The sequence below is a fragment of the Oppia nitens genome, unplaced genomic scaffold (genome assembly GCF_028296485.1).
Source record: "Oppia nitens isolate AA-2021 unplaced genomic scaffold, nextdenovo-longstitch-racon4-pilon3 scaffold4_pilon_pilon_pilon, whole genome shotgun sequence".
NCBI classification, from domain to species: domain Eukaryota; kingdom Metazoa; phylum Arthropoda; class Arachnida; order Sarcoptiformes; family Oppiidae; genus Oppia; species Oppia nitens.
Genome location: NW_026533232.1, coordinates 5,041,942 through 5,059,086, shown reverse-complemented (window position 1 = coordinate 5,059,086; position 17,145 = coordinate 5,041,942). Strand labels below are relative to the sequence as shown.

Here is a 17,145-nt window from a genome sequence, read left to right as displayed (position 1 = left end):
AGTGTATTTCTATTGATAGAAAGCCATGCATTGGATAACAATGAATACGATTGGCTTAAAGTCAAGTAAACAGTGATTGCAAACCATATTTGGAGTGACTTTAAAAGTGATGAAAACTATCACTTATTTTGACATCATTTGCATCAACTGATCACTAGTTTAGCATTTTTATTGATAATTAAAAGTAAATTAATGCCACAAATACAAGAAATTAGTGATGAATTGGATGGCAAGGAATTGCAAGTGTTGTCATTGAAAGAGTCAGGCAATCAATTGGTCAAAAGTGGTGATTACAAGATAGCCATCAATGAGTACTTAAAGGCATTGAGTTTGTCGGACAACACTCTCAGTGATGACTCCAAGACGTGGCAAACAAATCGACTAAATCTTTATAAAAATTTAAGTCTTTGTTATCTTAAACTTGAAGACTATGAAAATACAATAAGTTATGCGACAAAAGCACTTGAATTGAGTCCAACAGACATTAAGACATTATTAAGAAGATGTTCAGCATTGGAGACAATGCAACGATATTCAGATGCATTCAAAGATGCTCTAAATATACAACACTTGGAACCAAACAATATGTCGATTAAAACAACTTTGCGTCGACTGAATGCCAAAATCCAAGAGTTGGTTAAACAAAATTCAAGTATATCTTCGCGAATGAAACAAATGTTTGATTACTTGACCGATGATGGGATTGAAGCCGACAAACGGTTGCAGTCGGCCAACAATTTAATGGTTTTGGTCCGCGAAAATGCGGGAAAACGATTGTTTATCGAAAGCAATGGCTTGCAATTGATTTCAAAGATACTTAACTCCAAATGTGATGCAAATCTAAAATTAGCTTTAATTAGGACTTTGACTGAATTATCCAACAATTCTGTTGAGGGATCACTTGATGTATTAAAAGTGATTGGTATCAACACTTTGATCCAAATAATGAGTCTTTCATTTGATGAGCAAATGATTACTGCCATTCAATACAACATTCAGACAATGATTGAGTCATTGAGTGGTTTTTGTGCTAAAGAAGAAAAGAAACCAAACAAGGATCTGATGAAAAAACATGAGACAAACATCAATGAAATAATGATTTGTCTGACAAATAATACAAACCTAAGAATGATGACCGGTCTCTGTCGAGATGCCATTCTTGAGCTTTTAATAACACATGTCGATTATCAGACACTCTTTTGGGGTCAAATGTTAGTCCAAAATGACGGTCTCTGGAAGTTATTAGAGATTGCATCAGAACTCGAGGAAATCAGATATGAGAGTGGAATGAATATAACTTCGAGTACAAGAACTCATGTATCACTACTCTTGGATAAAGTCTACTTATGTCACGATCACGACAAAGCCAGAGAAATATATCGCGATAAAGTCATGGATTATATTAATAGTAAACTTAGAGGAATGGATATCGAGGATAAAGTTCGTGCCACCGCTACTATTACTACTTTATTGATGGGACCCATTGATGTCGGCAATTACTGTTTGGGTCAAACGGGAATTATGGAAATGATGTTAGTTATGGCCGGTTCTGATGATGCCATCCAACAGTGTGTAGCGGCTGAGGCTATTATAGCAGCGGCGTCTAAAAAGGATAAGTGTACTTCTCTGGCCAATATGGGAACCGGAATACTTAAAAAGCTATTTAAGTCTTCTAATGATAGAATCAAAGTTAGAGCACTTGTAGGTCTTTGTAAATTAGGTTCTGTTGGCGGTACTGATGCGTCTATTCGTACATTTTCTGATGAATCAACAGTCAAATTGGCAAAAGCTTGTCAACAGTTTCTTGTGAGTCCATCCGTCGATAAGGATATGAAAAAATGGTCAGCCGATGGATTGGCTTATTTGTCTCTAAGCGCAGAAATTAAAGAAGAGTTGATAGAAGACAAGGAAGCTATTACTGCTTTAGTTGATTTGGCAAAAAATGGTGATCTTTCGGTTTTGTTTGGAGTCGTCACTACTTTTGTTAATTTAACCAATAGTTATGAAAAACAAGAAGCAATTCCTGAATTGAAAGAATTAGCAAAATTTGCGAAACAACACGTGCCTGAAGATCATCCTAAAGATGACATGACTTTTGTTGAAAAACGGTGTCAAGTGTTGTGTAATCTTCAAGTTGTTTCAGCTTTGATTGCTTTAACTAAATCCCAGAGCAAAACCAGTAGAGAAATGATTGCTCGGGTTTTCAATGCATTTTGTGAGTTCCGAGATTTGAGAGGTATTGTTGTACAACAGGGAGGCGTCAAAGCATTACTTAAATTAGCACTTGAAAGCAATACAGATATCGGTAAAAATATTGCCGGTCAAGCATTAGCCAGAATAGGTATTACCATTAATCCTGAGGTTGCATTTCCTGGTCAACGATGTTGTGAAGTGGTTCGACCACTTATCCATATATTACATCCCGATTGCAGCGCTCTAATGAACTTCGAGGCTCTTATGGCACTAACAAACTTAGCTCAGGTCAGTCCAAGTGTCAGATCGAGGATTATAAAAGACAGTGGATTTGCACGCATTGAAAGTTATATGTATGAAGACCACGAACTTCTTAAACGATCCGCCACTCAATGTTTGACTAATTTGATTGTAAGCGAAGATATGGTGAAGATGTATGAGGGAGACAATGATCGGGTCAAGTATTTGGTTATATTAGCGATGGATGACGACATTGAAACAGCCAAAGCAGCGTCCGGTGCCTTAGCTATGTTAACATCTGTCAGCAAGAAGTCGTGCCAAAAGATATTTGAACCCAAGTGTTGGCTCGAATGTCTCATCCAATTGGTCTCTAATAAAGACACAGAACTACAGCATAGAGGCGTTTGTATTATTTATAACCTAATAGATGCCGGCGAAGACATCGCTGAGAAAATCATTGAAACACAAATTTTTGAGATTCTTGTAGCCATTACTCGACCTGAAGTGGATGACATCGAAGACAAAATCAAAGATATTGTAACTAAAGCTTTACAGAGAGCTGAAGAACTCAATATTATTAAGAATATTGAAAAACTTAAACCAATTGATAATTAATAATGTTAACTCATTAGAGTATTATTGTGGTAATAATAATAATAATAATAATAATTAAAATATTTATTGCAATTTTAAATTTTTACTTCATTTATATTTAGATATATTATTTATCATATTTGTGTAGCATTTTATTTATTAATTTATTTAATGTTTTCAATTTTAATTATATTTAAGAAGAAACTGTTAATATAATTTAAATATGATATTATTTGGAGTTAAATGTATTTTTCTCATATATTATATAAATTAATAAAAAATCAATTTATTTACATTATTTTTATTTCATATATCATATAATTTGTCATTTCAACAAACGACAAGTTTTAATATTTATATAAATTATACAATATTGTATATAAATTAAAAATGCAAATTGAAGTTAACAATTCAAATCACTTAAAATATAACATTACCGTAGTTTATAAGTTATTTGACCATGATTAAAATGACTATTGCTATCATGTATTTCATTTGATAATAATTGTTGAAAATTAATATTTAATTTTGTTTTTATTTTGGTAAACATTGAGATACTTGTGAAAAACTAGTTATAAATTAAACACAAATTAAATATATTATCAAATAAAATATAAATGTTTGTTATATTGTAATGATTATAATAAAAATAATAGTTTAAGCAAAATAACTAAATCTAATCAAACTTTTAGTTACAAAATGATAATCAAATTTATACCCTTTGAAAAACAATATTTAATAATTGTTGAACTTTTGACATTTGTGTACTTCAAATAAACTTCGGAGTTATAACTAAAGTATCGATTAAAGTTAAATTATTTAACTTAAAAATATATATATTAAAAATGACTACTTTAAAGTTTTTTTACGTTTACCGGTAATAATTTTTTAACATAAAATCCTATGTTTTGTATTGTTAAAATTACATATAATTTTTGCATTACGGTTATCTATATTTTAAAGTTTCTCGAATAATTAAAAATAATATTATTATTATATTTAAATTGTATTAATAAAAATATATATTAAGAAACAATGTAGATAACATCACTAATAATATTAATAAATATAATTTAATAATTAACTGAAATACTGATATTATTGAAATTAAAATGAATAATTATCTTCACCATACTTATCTAAAAATACAATTTAATAACTTTTAAATATATACAGAAATTTTACTAACTTTTATAGTGACTATTTTAAAAAATAAATAACTTAATCTATACTCTATCCCTGCTAACTGACCAAACTTCAGTTTATATTTTGATAACTGATCAAAATGACCACTATTTGCTTTAATTATCGACTACTATATAAAAAGCAATTTTCAATTTATTACAAACATATGAAAACTTCGTAACAGCAAAAATGAATGTCAAATATCTTATTGCAATTATTGGTAAGATTTTTGTTATAATAAAAGCAATTTTTAAATATTAAGTATTTTAGCTTTAGATTTGTTGGCCTCAAATGGCATTAAATGTACTGACCATCACCTCCAGGGTCATGTCCATCACAGCCAAATTCAATCAATGGTTGGACCGTATATAAGGACGCATAACTTTCCCGTTTCGACCACATTTCATACCTCTATTATTCCCAACTCTGTGTTTGTAAGCAATGAGAGGAATCAACCATTTGTTGGTTCTTTTGAGACACCGGTCGTATCGACCAGAGTTGGTATTCCGCAGACTATTCCTCAATATTTGCTAACTTTAAGTCATAGTCCTAGCGTTCAAACCGTTCAAACAATTCCTAAGAATTTGCTGTCAATGACTAATTCACAGTCAATTGTACAGTCATTACAACCCGTATCACAAACTTTGATCAACAGAACACCTCTTTTATCACCCGCACAGTCATTACTGACGCACGGATCTCATAATTTTGTGCCTATAGTTCAAAAGGTTGAACCATTTGTTGAAGACATAGACACACAGACTGTTGAAAGAGATGAACCTGTAGTTCAAAAAGTGGAACTTGTAGTCCAAAAGTCAGAGCCATTGCAAGCCGTTTCTCAATTACCACATATAATATCAAATCCGGGAACAAATGCAGTTAATAGTGAATCAGTAAATTCATTACCACATAGTTGGACACAACAGGCCGTTGTCAGCACTCCGTTTTTAACTCCAAATAAACCATTGAATTTCGTACCGCATTTGCCTGAAGTTCACAACACTGAACATAAGATACTTAAATCCGAAGAAATACTTCAAACACCGGATCAATTAAACACATCCGAGCAGTTGAAACAAACCTTACCACTAACCACATCTGTTAATCAAATTGCAACCCAGACTTTGCCGCAACAAACAAGTACTCAAACTTTTCAATTTCAAACTGTACCACAAATATCCACTACTTATGAGTTAACTCAGACAACGGGTACACAGACTGTTCCGGTGGTCACTATATCACAGCCGACTACTATACAGAATGTACCCGAAGTAACAATACCTGAGTCAACAACTGTTGAGTTAACCAATGGCACCACTCAAGCCTTACATCAATTTCCAGTACAATTAACTCAATCAACAGTGCCTTTAGTGGCTAATCCTTAATTAAGACTAAATTTCGATAAAAATATTGCAATAAATATTATTTGTAATTTGATTAATTGATTTTGTAATAAAAACTGAAATTTTTATATTGAAAACGAGTTGTATTTAAATGAAACGAAGTATTAAACTATGAATTAATGTTATGATTATTAGCGACGACTAGTAGTACTAAAAATGTCAATCAATCGGTTAAAGCAATCAAAGCGTCGACAACATTGCCGGCGCACTCCCGAAGCTTCAGTTCGGCCGTTGACCGCGGAATTTCCATCTCTTTGATCTATTGGTTCAATACATTACTGTAATTAATAATTAATTTATGAATGACATTAAACATTAATGACATACAATCAGTTCCACGTCTTCCTTATTGATGACTACTTTTGCCAATTCATTCATTCGAGCGACTCTTTCTGCCGTCTCTTTGGATCTTTTGTCACCAATCATTGTGATGGCCTAATCAATATCAATATCAGAGAGTATTAATAAATACCAATCATTATAAGTGGTGTCATAACAAACTCCAAGTAAATCTTGTGATGAAATTTCTCTTTCTTCCTCAAAGTCGGTAACTTTTTCAAGATCTGCAGCACCCGAGTCATGTTTGGCCACCTTTTTGGCCACTGGTTTGCTAACATCCTCGCCATCAGCCGACTCGTCCACACCATTGACTCGTTGATTGGCCTCAGCAGACATGTCTTGTTGTTTTGGATGAAGTAATTAAATGTCTTAATTGTCTTCAAATATGATTAAATGGTTTTAAAATCAATTACTTTATCATTAAAAGCAAAACATTGCAAACAAACGTTGCTTTCAATGCATTCAATGCTTTATTATTAACTAATTGTTACGTAATTTCTATAATCACATCAATTATGGCAAACATCTATTCATTCACTTATTATGTCATAAATAATATAAATTTAATTATTTATTCATTCATTTATTTTTTAAATTTAAATTATAATATTATTAAGTAATCATTATTTAATTATATATTATTTTTACATTAAATACACACTTATATTGTATTCAATTATGTTAAACAATAACAATATATTAATGTATTAAACTTTAAACTATCGAAATGTTTTAGCATTTTTTAATTTAATTAAAGAATAAATAATATGGAAATTAAATTATATATAATATTAGAAAAATTTTAATAATAAATGATTTATTAATTAATATTTTGATTGAAATAATTTTGGAAATATTGAAAGTTTGGATCAAATGTTTAAGTATAACGTTATATATGTATATCAAGTGTTAGTGATGTCAATGTGTTTGTGACTGAGTGTACACTTCTATACACTAATTGATAGACTGTTTGATGTATTTGTTGTCCATTTGTTTCACTAACTAATAGACACTTTGATGTAAAGCATGGCTACCAATACAGGTCTGCATTGATTTAATTACTATTTATTATTTGATTTTATTATTATTTAAGTTGTTTTGAGATAAACACGAAAAGCAGTCATTGTCTGACAGTTGACAACAATTTGTGTGTCATTTGTCGACAAATGGTTAACAAATTAATTAATTAATTAATGTTTTGATTGATAGGGAAAGGAAAGAGCAAGAAGTCAAACAAGAAGACAATCCCTTTGTCGGTGTTTGTGGCCGAAGACCAGACACCTCCTCAGGGATATAATGTTGTGCACACACAGAAAGTGTCACTCGATTGGGCCGATCAGGTCGATGATAATGACTTCGATGGTAACCATAGTATATTATATAATCATTGATTTTAATTGTTATTATGTTTGTTAACATTTTTAGACAGGTTTACTGTAAGTTATAATACACCAAACAAACCAATATTACTGCCGACGGGACCCAAAGCCACCCGCACTCCTGATTTAGATTTAACTCGAGTGCCGTCAGACCCGCCATTTAAAGCCTATTTAGGAAACCTTCCGTACGACGTCTCTCAACAGGAAATTACCCGATATTTTTCCAAACTTGAGGTTTGATTTTAATTGAATCCACAGATTTTACTAAATGAACAATTTATTACTCAACAGATAATTGACGTGCGATTACCACTTCTTAATGGTCGTCACCGCGGATTTGCTTACGCAGAGTTTGGTAATAAAGATTCATTGATTGAAGCGCTCCAGAAAAATGGAGACATGTTTAGAAACCGACAGCTCAAAGTTGGTCTCCCCGGAGATAATGGTTTGAATGATTATTCAATGATTTGTTTTTATTTTTAATTGAATAATAATTTTAAAGAAAGCTCTACCGGTAATCGAGAAAATCCTCGTGAGGAACGTCAGGATAGAACTGCTGGTGATTGGAGGACAGCACCGCGAGATAACGATGTTTCGCGTGATCCACCAAATCGTGACAATTATGGTTTCAGAAACGGTATGAATGATAATTCATATGACAGACAAAGAAACCAAGGATCAGATTCAAGTTATGGCAGAAATCGTTTTGAAAACGAAAGAACATTTAGGCCGTCAAATGACCGCAATTATGAAAGAAGTAATAATTACTCAAACGAGCGATTTGGACGATCTAATGATCGAGAATTTGATCGATCAAATAATCGGTACTCAAATCGAAATGACGAGCGCTTTGATGATTCCCGTGATAATGACCGCTCGTCGTTTGGTCGACGTATTGAAGACTCCAATCGATATTCAAGTCGTAATTATGACGACAGAAGGACTGATTCTCGACGAGAATTTGGCGGTGGATTTGAAAGGAGTCGAAGAGATGATTCGCAATACGATTCACGCAATGGATCTCCACCTCCGAGCAAAGAGACATATGAAGAACAACCTAAAGAATCGGTTGAAGAACGACCTAAAGAAAGACAGAAATTGCAATTAAAACCCCGAACGAAACCTATTGATGAAAGTTCTGAATCATTATCTAATTCTGCTATATTTGGTGGCGCGAAACCTGTCAATACGGCCGCTCGGGAACAGGAAATTGAACAGAAACTTCTTAAGGAACGAGAAGAATCAGATAAAAAGTCGGACAATAATGAAGGTAGGATTCGACGTATTAGTTCGAGTAGTAATAGTGGCGGTCGATCACGAAAAGGTTCCGAATCGGGTCAACCTCGAGATTCAGACGAATATCGAAACAGTGGACAACGTCGTACTCGCAAAACAAGTGAACGGAATTCTGTAAATGAACCAAAATATACAGTTATGCCGCGAAACAGTAATGACTCTACGCATACAAGTAGCCGATACTCTTCATCGCGTGAACCGCAAAGAGATCGAGAATCGAGAGACCAGCGCTATAACAGTGGAAGAGGAGGTAATAGTGGGACAAATCGTAGTAATTTTACTAATAATAATAGGCGGGATAGACATGACATCGGATCAAATAGAGATCATGAAAAGTATGAGACATACGATAGACCGCCACGAATGAGTCAAAAGTCGGAAGACGAGGACGAACGCAAAGTTGTATGAAATGAATGAATTTATTAAATTAATTACAATTTTTAAAAATGATTTATCATTTAAGGCTTATACAACATCCAACAAATTCGCACATTTAAATAACGAGGACTACGATGAAGATGAAGGCGCCAACCCTTCCGATTAAATCTTTGGTAATAATAATCGCTTGATTTGTGTTTTACTGAAGCAAAACGTAAATCACTATATATTTGAATGTTTATTCGTGTTTCTAACTTTCAAACAAACTGTTTTGTAATTTTATGGTTTCTTTTTTGATTATTATTATTCATTTATAAGAATAATATTAAATAGTTTTGATTTATAGACGATTTGTACTTTTGTTGAACTAATTTATTTTTAGGCCATTAAGTTAACCATTTGTCAAATATTCCTTTATATTGAATTATTACTAATTATTTTAATAGGATTTTTTAAAGTATATACAGTATATATATATATATACATTTATATACAATTGAGAGCTAATAATCGATTTTAAAAATTTGTAAATTATATGATAATTACTTTGTATAACAAAGACATGTATTTGTGAACTAAATGAATACATTAGACACGTCTTGTGGCCATTCAATGGGATGGATGGCATCAATGGCACTGTTGGCCAAACATCTAAACATTTATTTTAGTAGCAAAAGTTGCACTCTTTATTATTATCTTATTTTATTATTTTTAATATCATTTCCAAAATTTCTATTATGTATTATAATTATAAATTCAATACATAATAATAAATATATATTTAAACATTTTATTTCTAATTAAAATTATTTATTCTAATACCACATATTGAAAATGATTAACAAATTATCGGTAATAGCAATTGAAATATGTTGTGATGTGTTGGCAAATGTTAGTTTACATAAAATAAGAGTAGATAAAAGTTTTGATTAGTGTATAAAAAGGAAATCAAAATAATTAAAAAAATGAAATCCCGTTCCTGCGCCACAATTACATTGGATTACATTACAGCGTATATTACATTGTATTACGCAAATGGGATTCACTAACATTGCTGTCAATTCCCTTAAATTATTGCTTATACAACACTTTGTACAGTAAATATGATATACAGTTACTATACTGTAGTAAATGAAATAATATCAATAATGTACTCTTATTTTCAGTAGTGTATCAAATCATTTCTATAATGCTTACGGTTAGGGATTTGTGAAAATTGCACAAAAATGACCAATTACAATTTTATTCAGTTTAAAATTATCTACAACATTGCCCTTGGTCACTTTTTAATAAAATTTATTGTTGACCAGATAATTGTAATTAATAGCATCGCCGCTATCATCGCCGCCGCCGCTGTTTAAGACTCTCTGTAAATTCAGTTCACTAACTATTACAACCAACCTACTAGGGGTCATGAGGGTCATTCAAAAGTGATTCAGGGTAAAATGATACAGAAAAAAACATTTAACGTAATTAAAAAATACAACAACTGTTTAAAATATAAAATTTATTTAATAATTACATTCGTATAAATTTCACAATAATTTAATATTAGATTTCAAAAAATATATAATTTTAAGCAAATTTGATTCGTTTATTAAGAGGAGGCGTTTCATTGACACGATTTAAATTAAATCTCCTTTTAAGTGATGAGCTCTTTGATCTCCATTTGTTTGCTTTGATGACACTTCCAAATGATTGATTCGGTTTAGTTCCGGTCACTAATACTGGATTAGACATCATTTGGACACAACCCGTACCAACAACTGAAACCCTTCCGACTACTATTCGTGCCGAAGGAGATGACAAATCATCTTTAAGTCCTTTAAAAAACAAATAAAATGTTTTAAGTCATTTCATTCAATAAAATATATTATTAATACCTATTAGGGCAGCATTTTTCAAGAAATTAGTAGTCGTTTCGAAAGTCATGGCCTGAATCGGCGAAACGCCATCCATTGATTGCCTATTCATTCCTTTGATTTGACCGCTAAAAGTCATGTAATCAGCGATTAAAGACAAATGTCTTGCGTCCACATGAATGCCATAAACAGCGAACACATTAGATATTTCCCGTTGAATGGCTGCAGCGGCCGCTTCAATGCCATATGTATTGGCAATCGCATGAATATCATTCGTATAGATTCTGTTGATATCAAAGATATGGTTGTATTGGACAACATCAAGAAGACTCACTCCTTCAGTCTTTAAAAGTTTAGCAAAATTAGAGTTTCGTTTGGCAGCAGCGGAATCTTTAACAAGAAATGCCCGTTCAATTCGTCCCACTTTATGGACATACATTTTACGCGCCTCGTCTTCTATAAGTGAAGTCATATCTAATTTACTATTTATGAGATCGTATTTTATTTTGAGTCGACACCACTCCTCCTTATTGATGTCAAAGTCATAGTCAATAATAGAAGTACTGATATTTTTGACCTTATTTTGTCGTTCACTTAGTTGTGCCTCTAATTGTTCCTTACGTCTAGAAGTTTGGTTAACCAATAAATCACTTATAGTTGACATTTCATTTTCATTTATTTCTTGAACACTATTATCCAAATCACTATTAGCTAGACTTGCATTATCATCAGCCACTTCTTCGACATCAGAATCCGGTACCTCTTGAATCTCGTCATCTTCTGGTTCTTCGTATTCCTGTTCCTGATTATGACGTGTTTTGTTTCTCTGAGCAGTTGTGTCGCCGTCGTCTTCATTACCATTTTCATCATCAGAGCTCATCTCTTCGTTATCGTTTGCAGCAGTAGTTGTCTCAAAACCATCATTAGAGTTATCGTTGTCATCATTTGAGGTATTTTTATTTTTGATAGTATTTCTTACTCTATTTGAGTGATCAAATAGTCCGTGAGATTTTGTCAAAATTTTAATCCGTTTATTAATTGCTTCAATCAATAGCTTAAAAAATTTGTTTTCCATAAATCTCAAGATTTGACTCGAATTGGTATAAGATTTATGTTTATATAATCTTTTCGGCAAAAATTGAAACATTATGTCATACGTTCGGTAGCGGACACAACCATTCACTTCAAGAGTTTCTGTCACTTCGACAAACTCAAGAACGTCCGACAGTTTTACAGAATTTAATTTTAGTCTCATTTTTTCGGATTCGCTTTCTATGTCTCCCAAATAGTTGTTAACAAAAGGTATATCCAAACTAGGAGTCGCTATCTTAGAACTGGCAGTCATTAAAATTTCTCGAAGTCTAGGAATTCCAAGCGTAACATTCATCTCACCTCTTCCGGCAAAATGAAATGTATTGAGTGTCATCTGAGTCGAGGGCTCACCAACTGATTGAGCGGCTAATAAGCCTACAGCTTCTCCGGGCTGACACAAACATTTCATATAATAGGAATTAATAGTTCTCCTAAATTCAGTAGAAGATATACTCAATGGTTCCGATGAATTGTTTAATAGATTGTCTGTATTATCAGAAATATATCTATTTATAATTGAATCCATTTGTTCACTAATTGAACCCAAATTAAGATCGGGACGAAACACACTAGTGATTGGGTCGGGACATGATTTGCAAATATTTAAATATTGTTTTTTGCGCTTTTTCTTCAATTGAGTCCACATTTTAAGCAAATCCTCTTTTGAAAAATTGTTTTCTCGCGTCATATCAGATGAAAAGTTAATAAAAGGAGAAGTTTTGAGTTTGAATCCATAACTTTGATAATTATTTAGCCATAATTCCACCTTTTCTTGATATTTATGTAACTTTTTATCAGAAATTTTGTCTAATATTTCTATTTCTTTGACCGTTGGTTTCAGCGCTTCATTATTTTGAACAACAATTGAAAGAACTTTTTCTTTAAGCATTTGACTTTTGAGTATATCTATGCCATCGCCGCCATAAAGTAATTGGACAACACTTCCTTCGCTGTCTCTAACAGTCATATCGTAATTAACAACTAAACCTTCGAGATGTTTAATAAGACATCTCTGCAAATAACCAGAACGTGAAGTTTTAACCGCTGTATCGATTAAACCTTCTCTACCGGCCATACAATGAAAAAAAAATTCTTGCGGACGAATACCAGTCATAAAACGTTGTCCAACAAAACCACCAGCTCTTGGATGAGTTTCATAAGGACTAAATGATGGTAATGTGCGACCAGACATCATAAGTGGTACGCGTCTGCCTTCTAACTCAATTTGTCCCAAAAGACAAGATATTTGAATGGCATTTACAGAACCTCCTTTAGCACCGGCCTGTATCATCATTTGCAAGTTGTTCTCTGGAAACTGTTTGACCAGACCTTTCGGTAAACAAACTTCAGTTATTTTATTGTTAAGTTCATCGGTCTGTCCTTTCATGCATTTATCCAATTGTTTCATATAAAAGTCATTAGTGTCTGTGTGAGCGCTCTTTAATTTATCTGTAAGTGACTCGTGGTTTGTATCCTCTGTAAGACCCATAGCTTCAGCAGACGCTTTATAACCCATTTTTTCAGCCTTTGTTATGTATTTATTTCGTTTAGCATTAGGTTTATCACAGACAAGTATATCATGAATCCCTAAAGTAAATCCGTGATGTATTTGAAGATAATTAGTACACAATCGCGCAAAACTGGTCAGTAGTGCTGATGAAACAGATCCACCGTACAGTTCATAACAACAATGAATTAATCCGTAAGGATTTGGACCTAAGTTGACTTTATCAATAAAACCTGATATAAGTTCTCCTTTACGTATAATCACTTGACTGTCACACATATCTGTTAATTGTAAAGGAGTTCCACCGGCTGTCCATTTTCGTGGTTTCTTTGATTGTAATATCTTTGGATTTATTTTACTAGGAATTGATAGAGTGAGTAGTGGTTTATTTTGTGGCACTATATTAATAATAATTGCTGTAATAATTTGCTTTCCAGACCAAAGTGGTTTTGGCTTAATAATAGCCGGCGGAACCAATTTAATTGGTGAGTCAAGAAATGAAAGGGCGCCGTATAATAATTCCTGAAAATCTCCTTTAGTAAAGAACTTTCCTCTAATAGTTAACTTTACACCAGCAATGATGTGGTCTTGAATGAGACCACTTAAAGGAGATCCATCTTTTGGCACCAGATATTGATAGTTAACCGAAGCTATATTGTAGGCCTCAGCTCTGGCTAATTCGCTTTGTGGTAAATGTGCATTCATTTCGTCGCCATCAAAGTCGGCGTTATAACACTTACAGTTGGCGTAATGCAAACGTAAAGTCTTTTCCTTAGGCAAAACACGAGCCTTATGTGCCATAATTGATGGCTTATGAAGCGTCGGTTGTCGGTTGAGAAGCAATGCATCGCCATTAATCAAATGTCGATTAACAATACGGATAGTATTGTCTTTAAATGTATGTTTAGGAACAAGTAAACGGTCGGCTAATGATTTCCGAAATGTTGGATCATCAGATCGTAATCTCACTGTTCGACCATTTTCATAGGTTATTGACAAAGCACCGGGATATATGTCGGGACCGTTAATAACCATTTGTCGCAATTGTTCAATATTATGATCATTAATAGGTTGTGGATACGAAAGTTTTGTAGCGAATACCAGTGGAACACCAATTTCATCGACCATAATGTAAGGATCAGGAGAAATGACAGATCGAGCGGCATAGTTGACTCTCTTTCCCATCATATGCTTTCTAAAGAGTCCTTCTTTTTTCTCTAATATCTGTTTAACTCCCGTTGCTTTGTTATCTGGAAGTCTATCCATTTCCGAGTCATACAAACGGTTGCATAAAAGTTGCAATTTCTGCCAACACATGTGAAACTTTGCAACATCTTTGCCTTTATCTGATGTCTGATTGGTAATTGTCGTTGATGTTGATGCAGCATCAGATGTGCGTGACTTTGATTGTTTTGCCTGACGAAATGCTACATCTAACACATCCGATGCAATTATTATTTGACTTAATGCAGTTGTCTGTTCCGATTCAAATTGTCGACCACTTAAGAAATTCATTGGACGATAACGATTTGGTGGTACAGTAATTGTATCCATAAAGAAGACATCAATAGGTGTTGAGTCGGACTCCAAAGGGATATCTGTTCTGAGAAATGGAAATATACGATAAAGTGTATCCTTTTCATTGGACCAAAGAGACCGTAAATGATTTCGAGCCATAATAGGTGTTAAATGAGATTTTCCTTTAGCGCCAGTCATTTCCAATTCACTTATATCTTGTGTTTGTTCATCATTTGCAATATTTTTGTCTTTAATGGCACTCTTTTTAGAGTTAGCTTTAAGTGAATTCATTACAATTAATGCATTGTTTAAAACAGTTAAGCCTTGTTTATGAGCTGAACACTGAAGACACTTCTTGTTTGGTTTCAATAACTTTCCGCTCATAAAGTCCTTATAAATTTGTTGTTGTTTTTCAACAATATTTTTAACATTTAAATTACATTTAATTAGTTTTGAGTATCTTTTGTTGTATTCGTCTTCAATTTTTTCTTGTAGTTTATCCCTGACATACATTCTTATTGATATCGCATCCAAATTAATACAATCAACTGATAGTGAGGCACCTAATTGTGCTAAATCTTCAACTATAATATCGAGTCCACGATTTAAGGCCTCCATCTGAGCGATCACTGTCTCTAAAGCGGTTGGTGTATACAACATATGGTGACAATCAAAGCAACACATCTTCAATAACTATAAGACATGTAATTGTTATTAAATTAAATCATTATAACTAAATCGTAAGCAAACCTGAAATAATTGTTTTATAAGAAATGGATTAAACACTGGAAGCGCTAGATTTATGTGTCCATAATGTCCACAACAGTCATACTCGGAAAGTCCGCACGTAATACACGTCTCACCCCTATTAGCCGGACCTACAAAATGTACAGACATTTCATACATTTATTACATTTCATACCAATTTGTTTGCTATTTATTTACCGAAAACACTATCGCAAAGACCATTAACTGTCGGATGATTTAATTCATCAAAAGTTTTGGATGTCTCCACATTCAAAACACTCAACTTCTTTATCTCCTCACGAGTGAAGACACCAAACGATATACCATTGATTTGACTATTGATTTGTTGACTCATTTTATTGCCATTCAGTCAATCATTATTTATAAACTAATTAACAATTAATACATAAAAACGTGTTTTAGATTGCATTTAAATCACGTGATTATAAATTATATACAATATTACAGTCAGTATTACATTCAGTACTTTATTGTTGAATAGAATTTGTAAATAAAAGTCAATTCATATATAATGTGTTGTAATGTATGAAAAGGGGGACATATATTACTGTAGAATACAATGACTTTATTGTTTGTAGATATAAAGTATTGTAAGTAATGATAACAATCAACACAAAACACATACAAACTGTACGCCAAAGTGTGTGACTGAATGAGTGCGCAATGAATGTAATGAATGAATGGATTGTTTGACTTAATTGATGACTAAATCATTTCATTTATATCTTTGTCTTCATTAGTGACCATTTGATCCACTTATAGCTCATATATATATCATATATTATAAGCGATGGCCGATTACGAAGACGAGATGGACACCGATGGCAACAATGGAGAAGTGAATAACGCAGAGTTACCGTCGAGTTCAACACAAGCAGTGGCCGGACGTAAACGGTTTGAAGTAAAGAAGTGGTCAGCCGTTGCGTTGTGGGCCTGGGATATAGTGGTAGACAACTGTGCCATTTGTCGTAATCATATTATGGATCTGTGTATTGAATGTCAGGCCAATCAGGCCTCTGCTACCAGTGAAGAGTGTACCGTTGCGTGGGGTGTCTGTAACCATGCCTTTCACTTTCATTGTATCTCACGATGGCTTAAGACAAGACAGGTCTGTCCTCTCGACAACAGAGAGTGGGAGTTCCAGAAGTACGGTCACTAATGATCAACATTTGACCTCTGATTGATTGATTGATACACTTTAACAACACTTAATAAACTTATGATTTCATTATTCAAATACATTTTTTGATTGAAATATCGATAATTTTTATTATTAATTAATATTTAATAACTAAACTATAATATTATAATAAAACTAAATAATAATAATAAATGAGAATTTAATGTATTGTCATTTGAAAATTAATAAATTGATAATTTTTTAAATTGCT

At 32.8% G+C, this 17,145-nt stretch overlaps 6 protein-coding genes across 6 annotated transcripts; 4 read left to right on the top strand and 2 right to left on the bottom strand.

The window, feature by feature from the left end:
* Positions 1–22: 22 nt before the first annotated feature.
* LOC128960286 (protein unc-45 homolog B-like) lies at positions 23–3,024 on the top strand (the record flags this gene model as incomplete). Its single annotated transcript, XM_054306359.1, has 1 exon — positions 23–3,024. A coding segment is annotated over exon 1 (2,832 nt), but the record flags the coding sequence as incomplete, so codon positions are not given.
* Positions 3,025–4,378: 1,354 nt separating this feature from the next.
* LOC128960285 (uncharacterized) lies at positions 4,379–5,597 on the top strand. The gene is made up of 2 exons (XM_054306357.1): positions 4,379–4,432; positions 4,483–5,597. Exons 1-2 carry the CDS (start codon positions 4,402–4,404, stop codon positions 5,595–5,597), a joined length of 1,146 nt encoding a protein of 381 aa, XP_054162332.1. The 5' UTR covers positions 4,379–4,401.
* Positions 5,598–5,696: 99 nt separating this feature from the next.
* On the bottom strand, positions 5,697–6,434 carry LOC128960681 (huntingtin-interacting protein K-like). Its single transcript, XM_054306838.1, has 3 exons — positions 6,117–6,434; positions 5,943–6,050; positions 5,697–5,874 (listed from the first exon to the last, which is right to left on the bottom strand). The coding sequence occupies exons 1-3, from the start codon at positions 6,288–6,290 to the stop codon at positions 5,779–5,781; spliced, it is 378 nt and encodes a 125-aa protein (XP_054162813.1). The 5' UTR covers positions 6,291–6,434; the 3' UTR covers positions 5,697–5,778.
* Positions 6,435–6,853: 419 nt separating this feature from the next.
* Positions 6,854–9,740, top strand: LOC128960674 (eukaryotic translation initiation factor 4B-like). Its single transcript, XM_054306830.1, has 6 exons — positions 6,854–6,996; positions 7,164–7,316; positions 7,380–7,567; positions 7,625–7,778; positions 7,836–9,031; positions 9,093–9,740. The coding sequence occupies exons 1-6, from the start codon at positions 6,981–6,983 to the stop codon at positions 9,171–9,173; spliced, it is 1,788 nt and encodes a 595-aa protein (XP_054162805.1). The 5' UTR covers positions 6,854–6,980; the 3' UTR covers positions 9,174–9,740.
* An 842-nt stretch (positions 9,741–10,582) lies between these two features.
* On the bottom strand, positions 10,583–16,226 carry LOC128960284 (DNA-directed RNA polymerase I subunit RPA1-like). The gene is made up of 4 exons (XM_054306356.1): positions 15,932–16,226; positions 15,737–15,864; positions 10,891–15,679; positions 10,583–10,830 (listed from the first exon to the last, which is right to left on the bottom strand). The coding sequence occupies exons 1-4, from the start codon at positions 16,086–16,088 to the stop codon at positions 10,583–10,585; spliced, it is 5,322 nt and encodes a 1,773-aa protein (XP_054162331.1). The 5' UTR covers positions 16,089–16,226.
* A 120-nt stretch (positions 16,227–16,346) lies between these two features.
* LOC128960682 (E3 ubiquitin-protein ligase RBX1) lies at positions 16,347–17,049 on the top strand. The gene is made up of 2 exons (XM_054306839.1): positions 16,347–16,423; positions 16,495–17,049. Exon 2 carries the CDS (start codon positions 16,545–16,547, stop codon positions 16,911–16,913), a length of 369 nt encoding a protein of 122 aa, XP_054162814.1. The 5' UTR covers positions 16,347–16,423; positions 16,495–16,544; the 3' UTR covers positions 16,914–17,049.
* The last annotated feature ends 96 nt before the right edge of the window (positions 17,050–17,145 follow it).

Coding starts and splice junctions, on each gene's coding strand:
- LOC128960284 (XM_054306356.1), bottom strand. CDS start 16,088: ATGAGTCAACAAATCAATAGTCAAATCAATGGTATATCGTTTGGTGTC. Junction 15,680..15,736: donor TTATAAAACAATTATTTCAG/GTTTGCTTACGA, acceptor CATGTCTTATAG/TTATTGAAGATGTGTTGCTT. Junction 10,831..10,890: donor GAAAAATGCTGCCCTAATAG/GTATTAATAATA, acceptor TGTTTTTTAAAG/GACTTAAAGATGATTTGTCA.
- LOC128960681 (XM_054306838.1), bottom strand. CDS start 6,290: ATGTCTGCTGAGGCCAATCAACGAGTCAATGGTGTGGACGAGTCGGCT. Junction 6,051..6,116: donor CATCACAAGATTTACTTGGA/GTTTGTTATGAC, acceptor GATATTGATTAG/GCCATCACAATGATTGGTGA. Junction 5,875..5,942: donor AGGAAGACGTGGAACTGATT/GTATGTCATTAA, acceptor TTGAACCAATAG/ATCAAAGAGATGGAAATTCC.
- LOC128960285 (XM_054306357.1), top strand. CDS start 4,402: ATGAATGTCAAATATCTTATTGCAATTATTG. Junction 4,433..4,482: donor ATATCTTATTGCAATTATTG/GTAAGATTTTTG, acceptor TAAGTATTTTAG/CTTTAGATTTGTTGGCCTCA.
- LOC128960682 (XM_054306839.1), top strand. CDS start 16,545: ATGGCCGATTACGAAGACGAGATGGACACCGATGGCAACAATGGAGAA.
- LOC128960674 (XM_054306830.1), top strand. Junction 7,568..7,624: donor GATATTTTTCCAAACTTGAG/GTTTGATTTTAA, acceptor ATTACTCAACAG/ATAATTGACGTGCGATTACC. Junction 7,779..7,835: donor TGGTCTCCCCGGAGATAATG/GTTTGAATGATT, acceptor ATAATTTTAAAG/AAAGCTCTACCGGTAATCGA.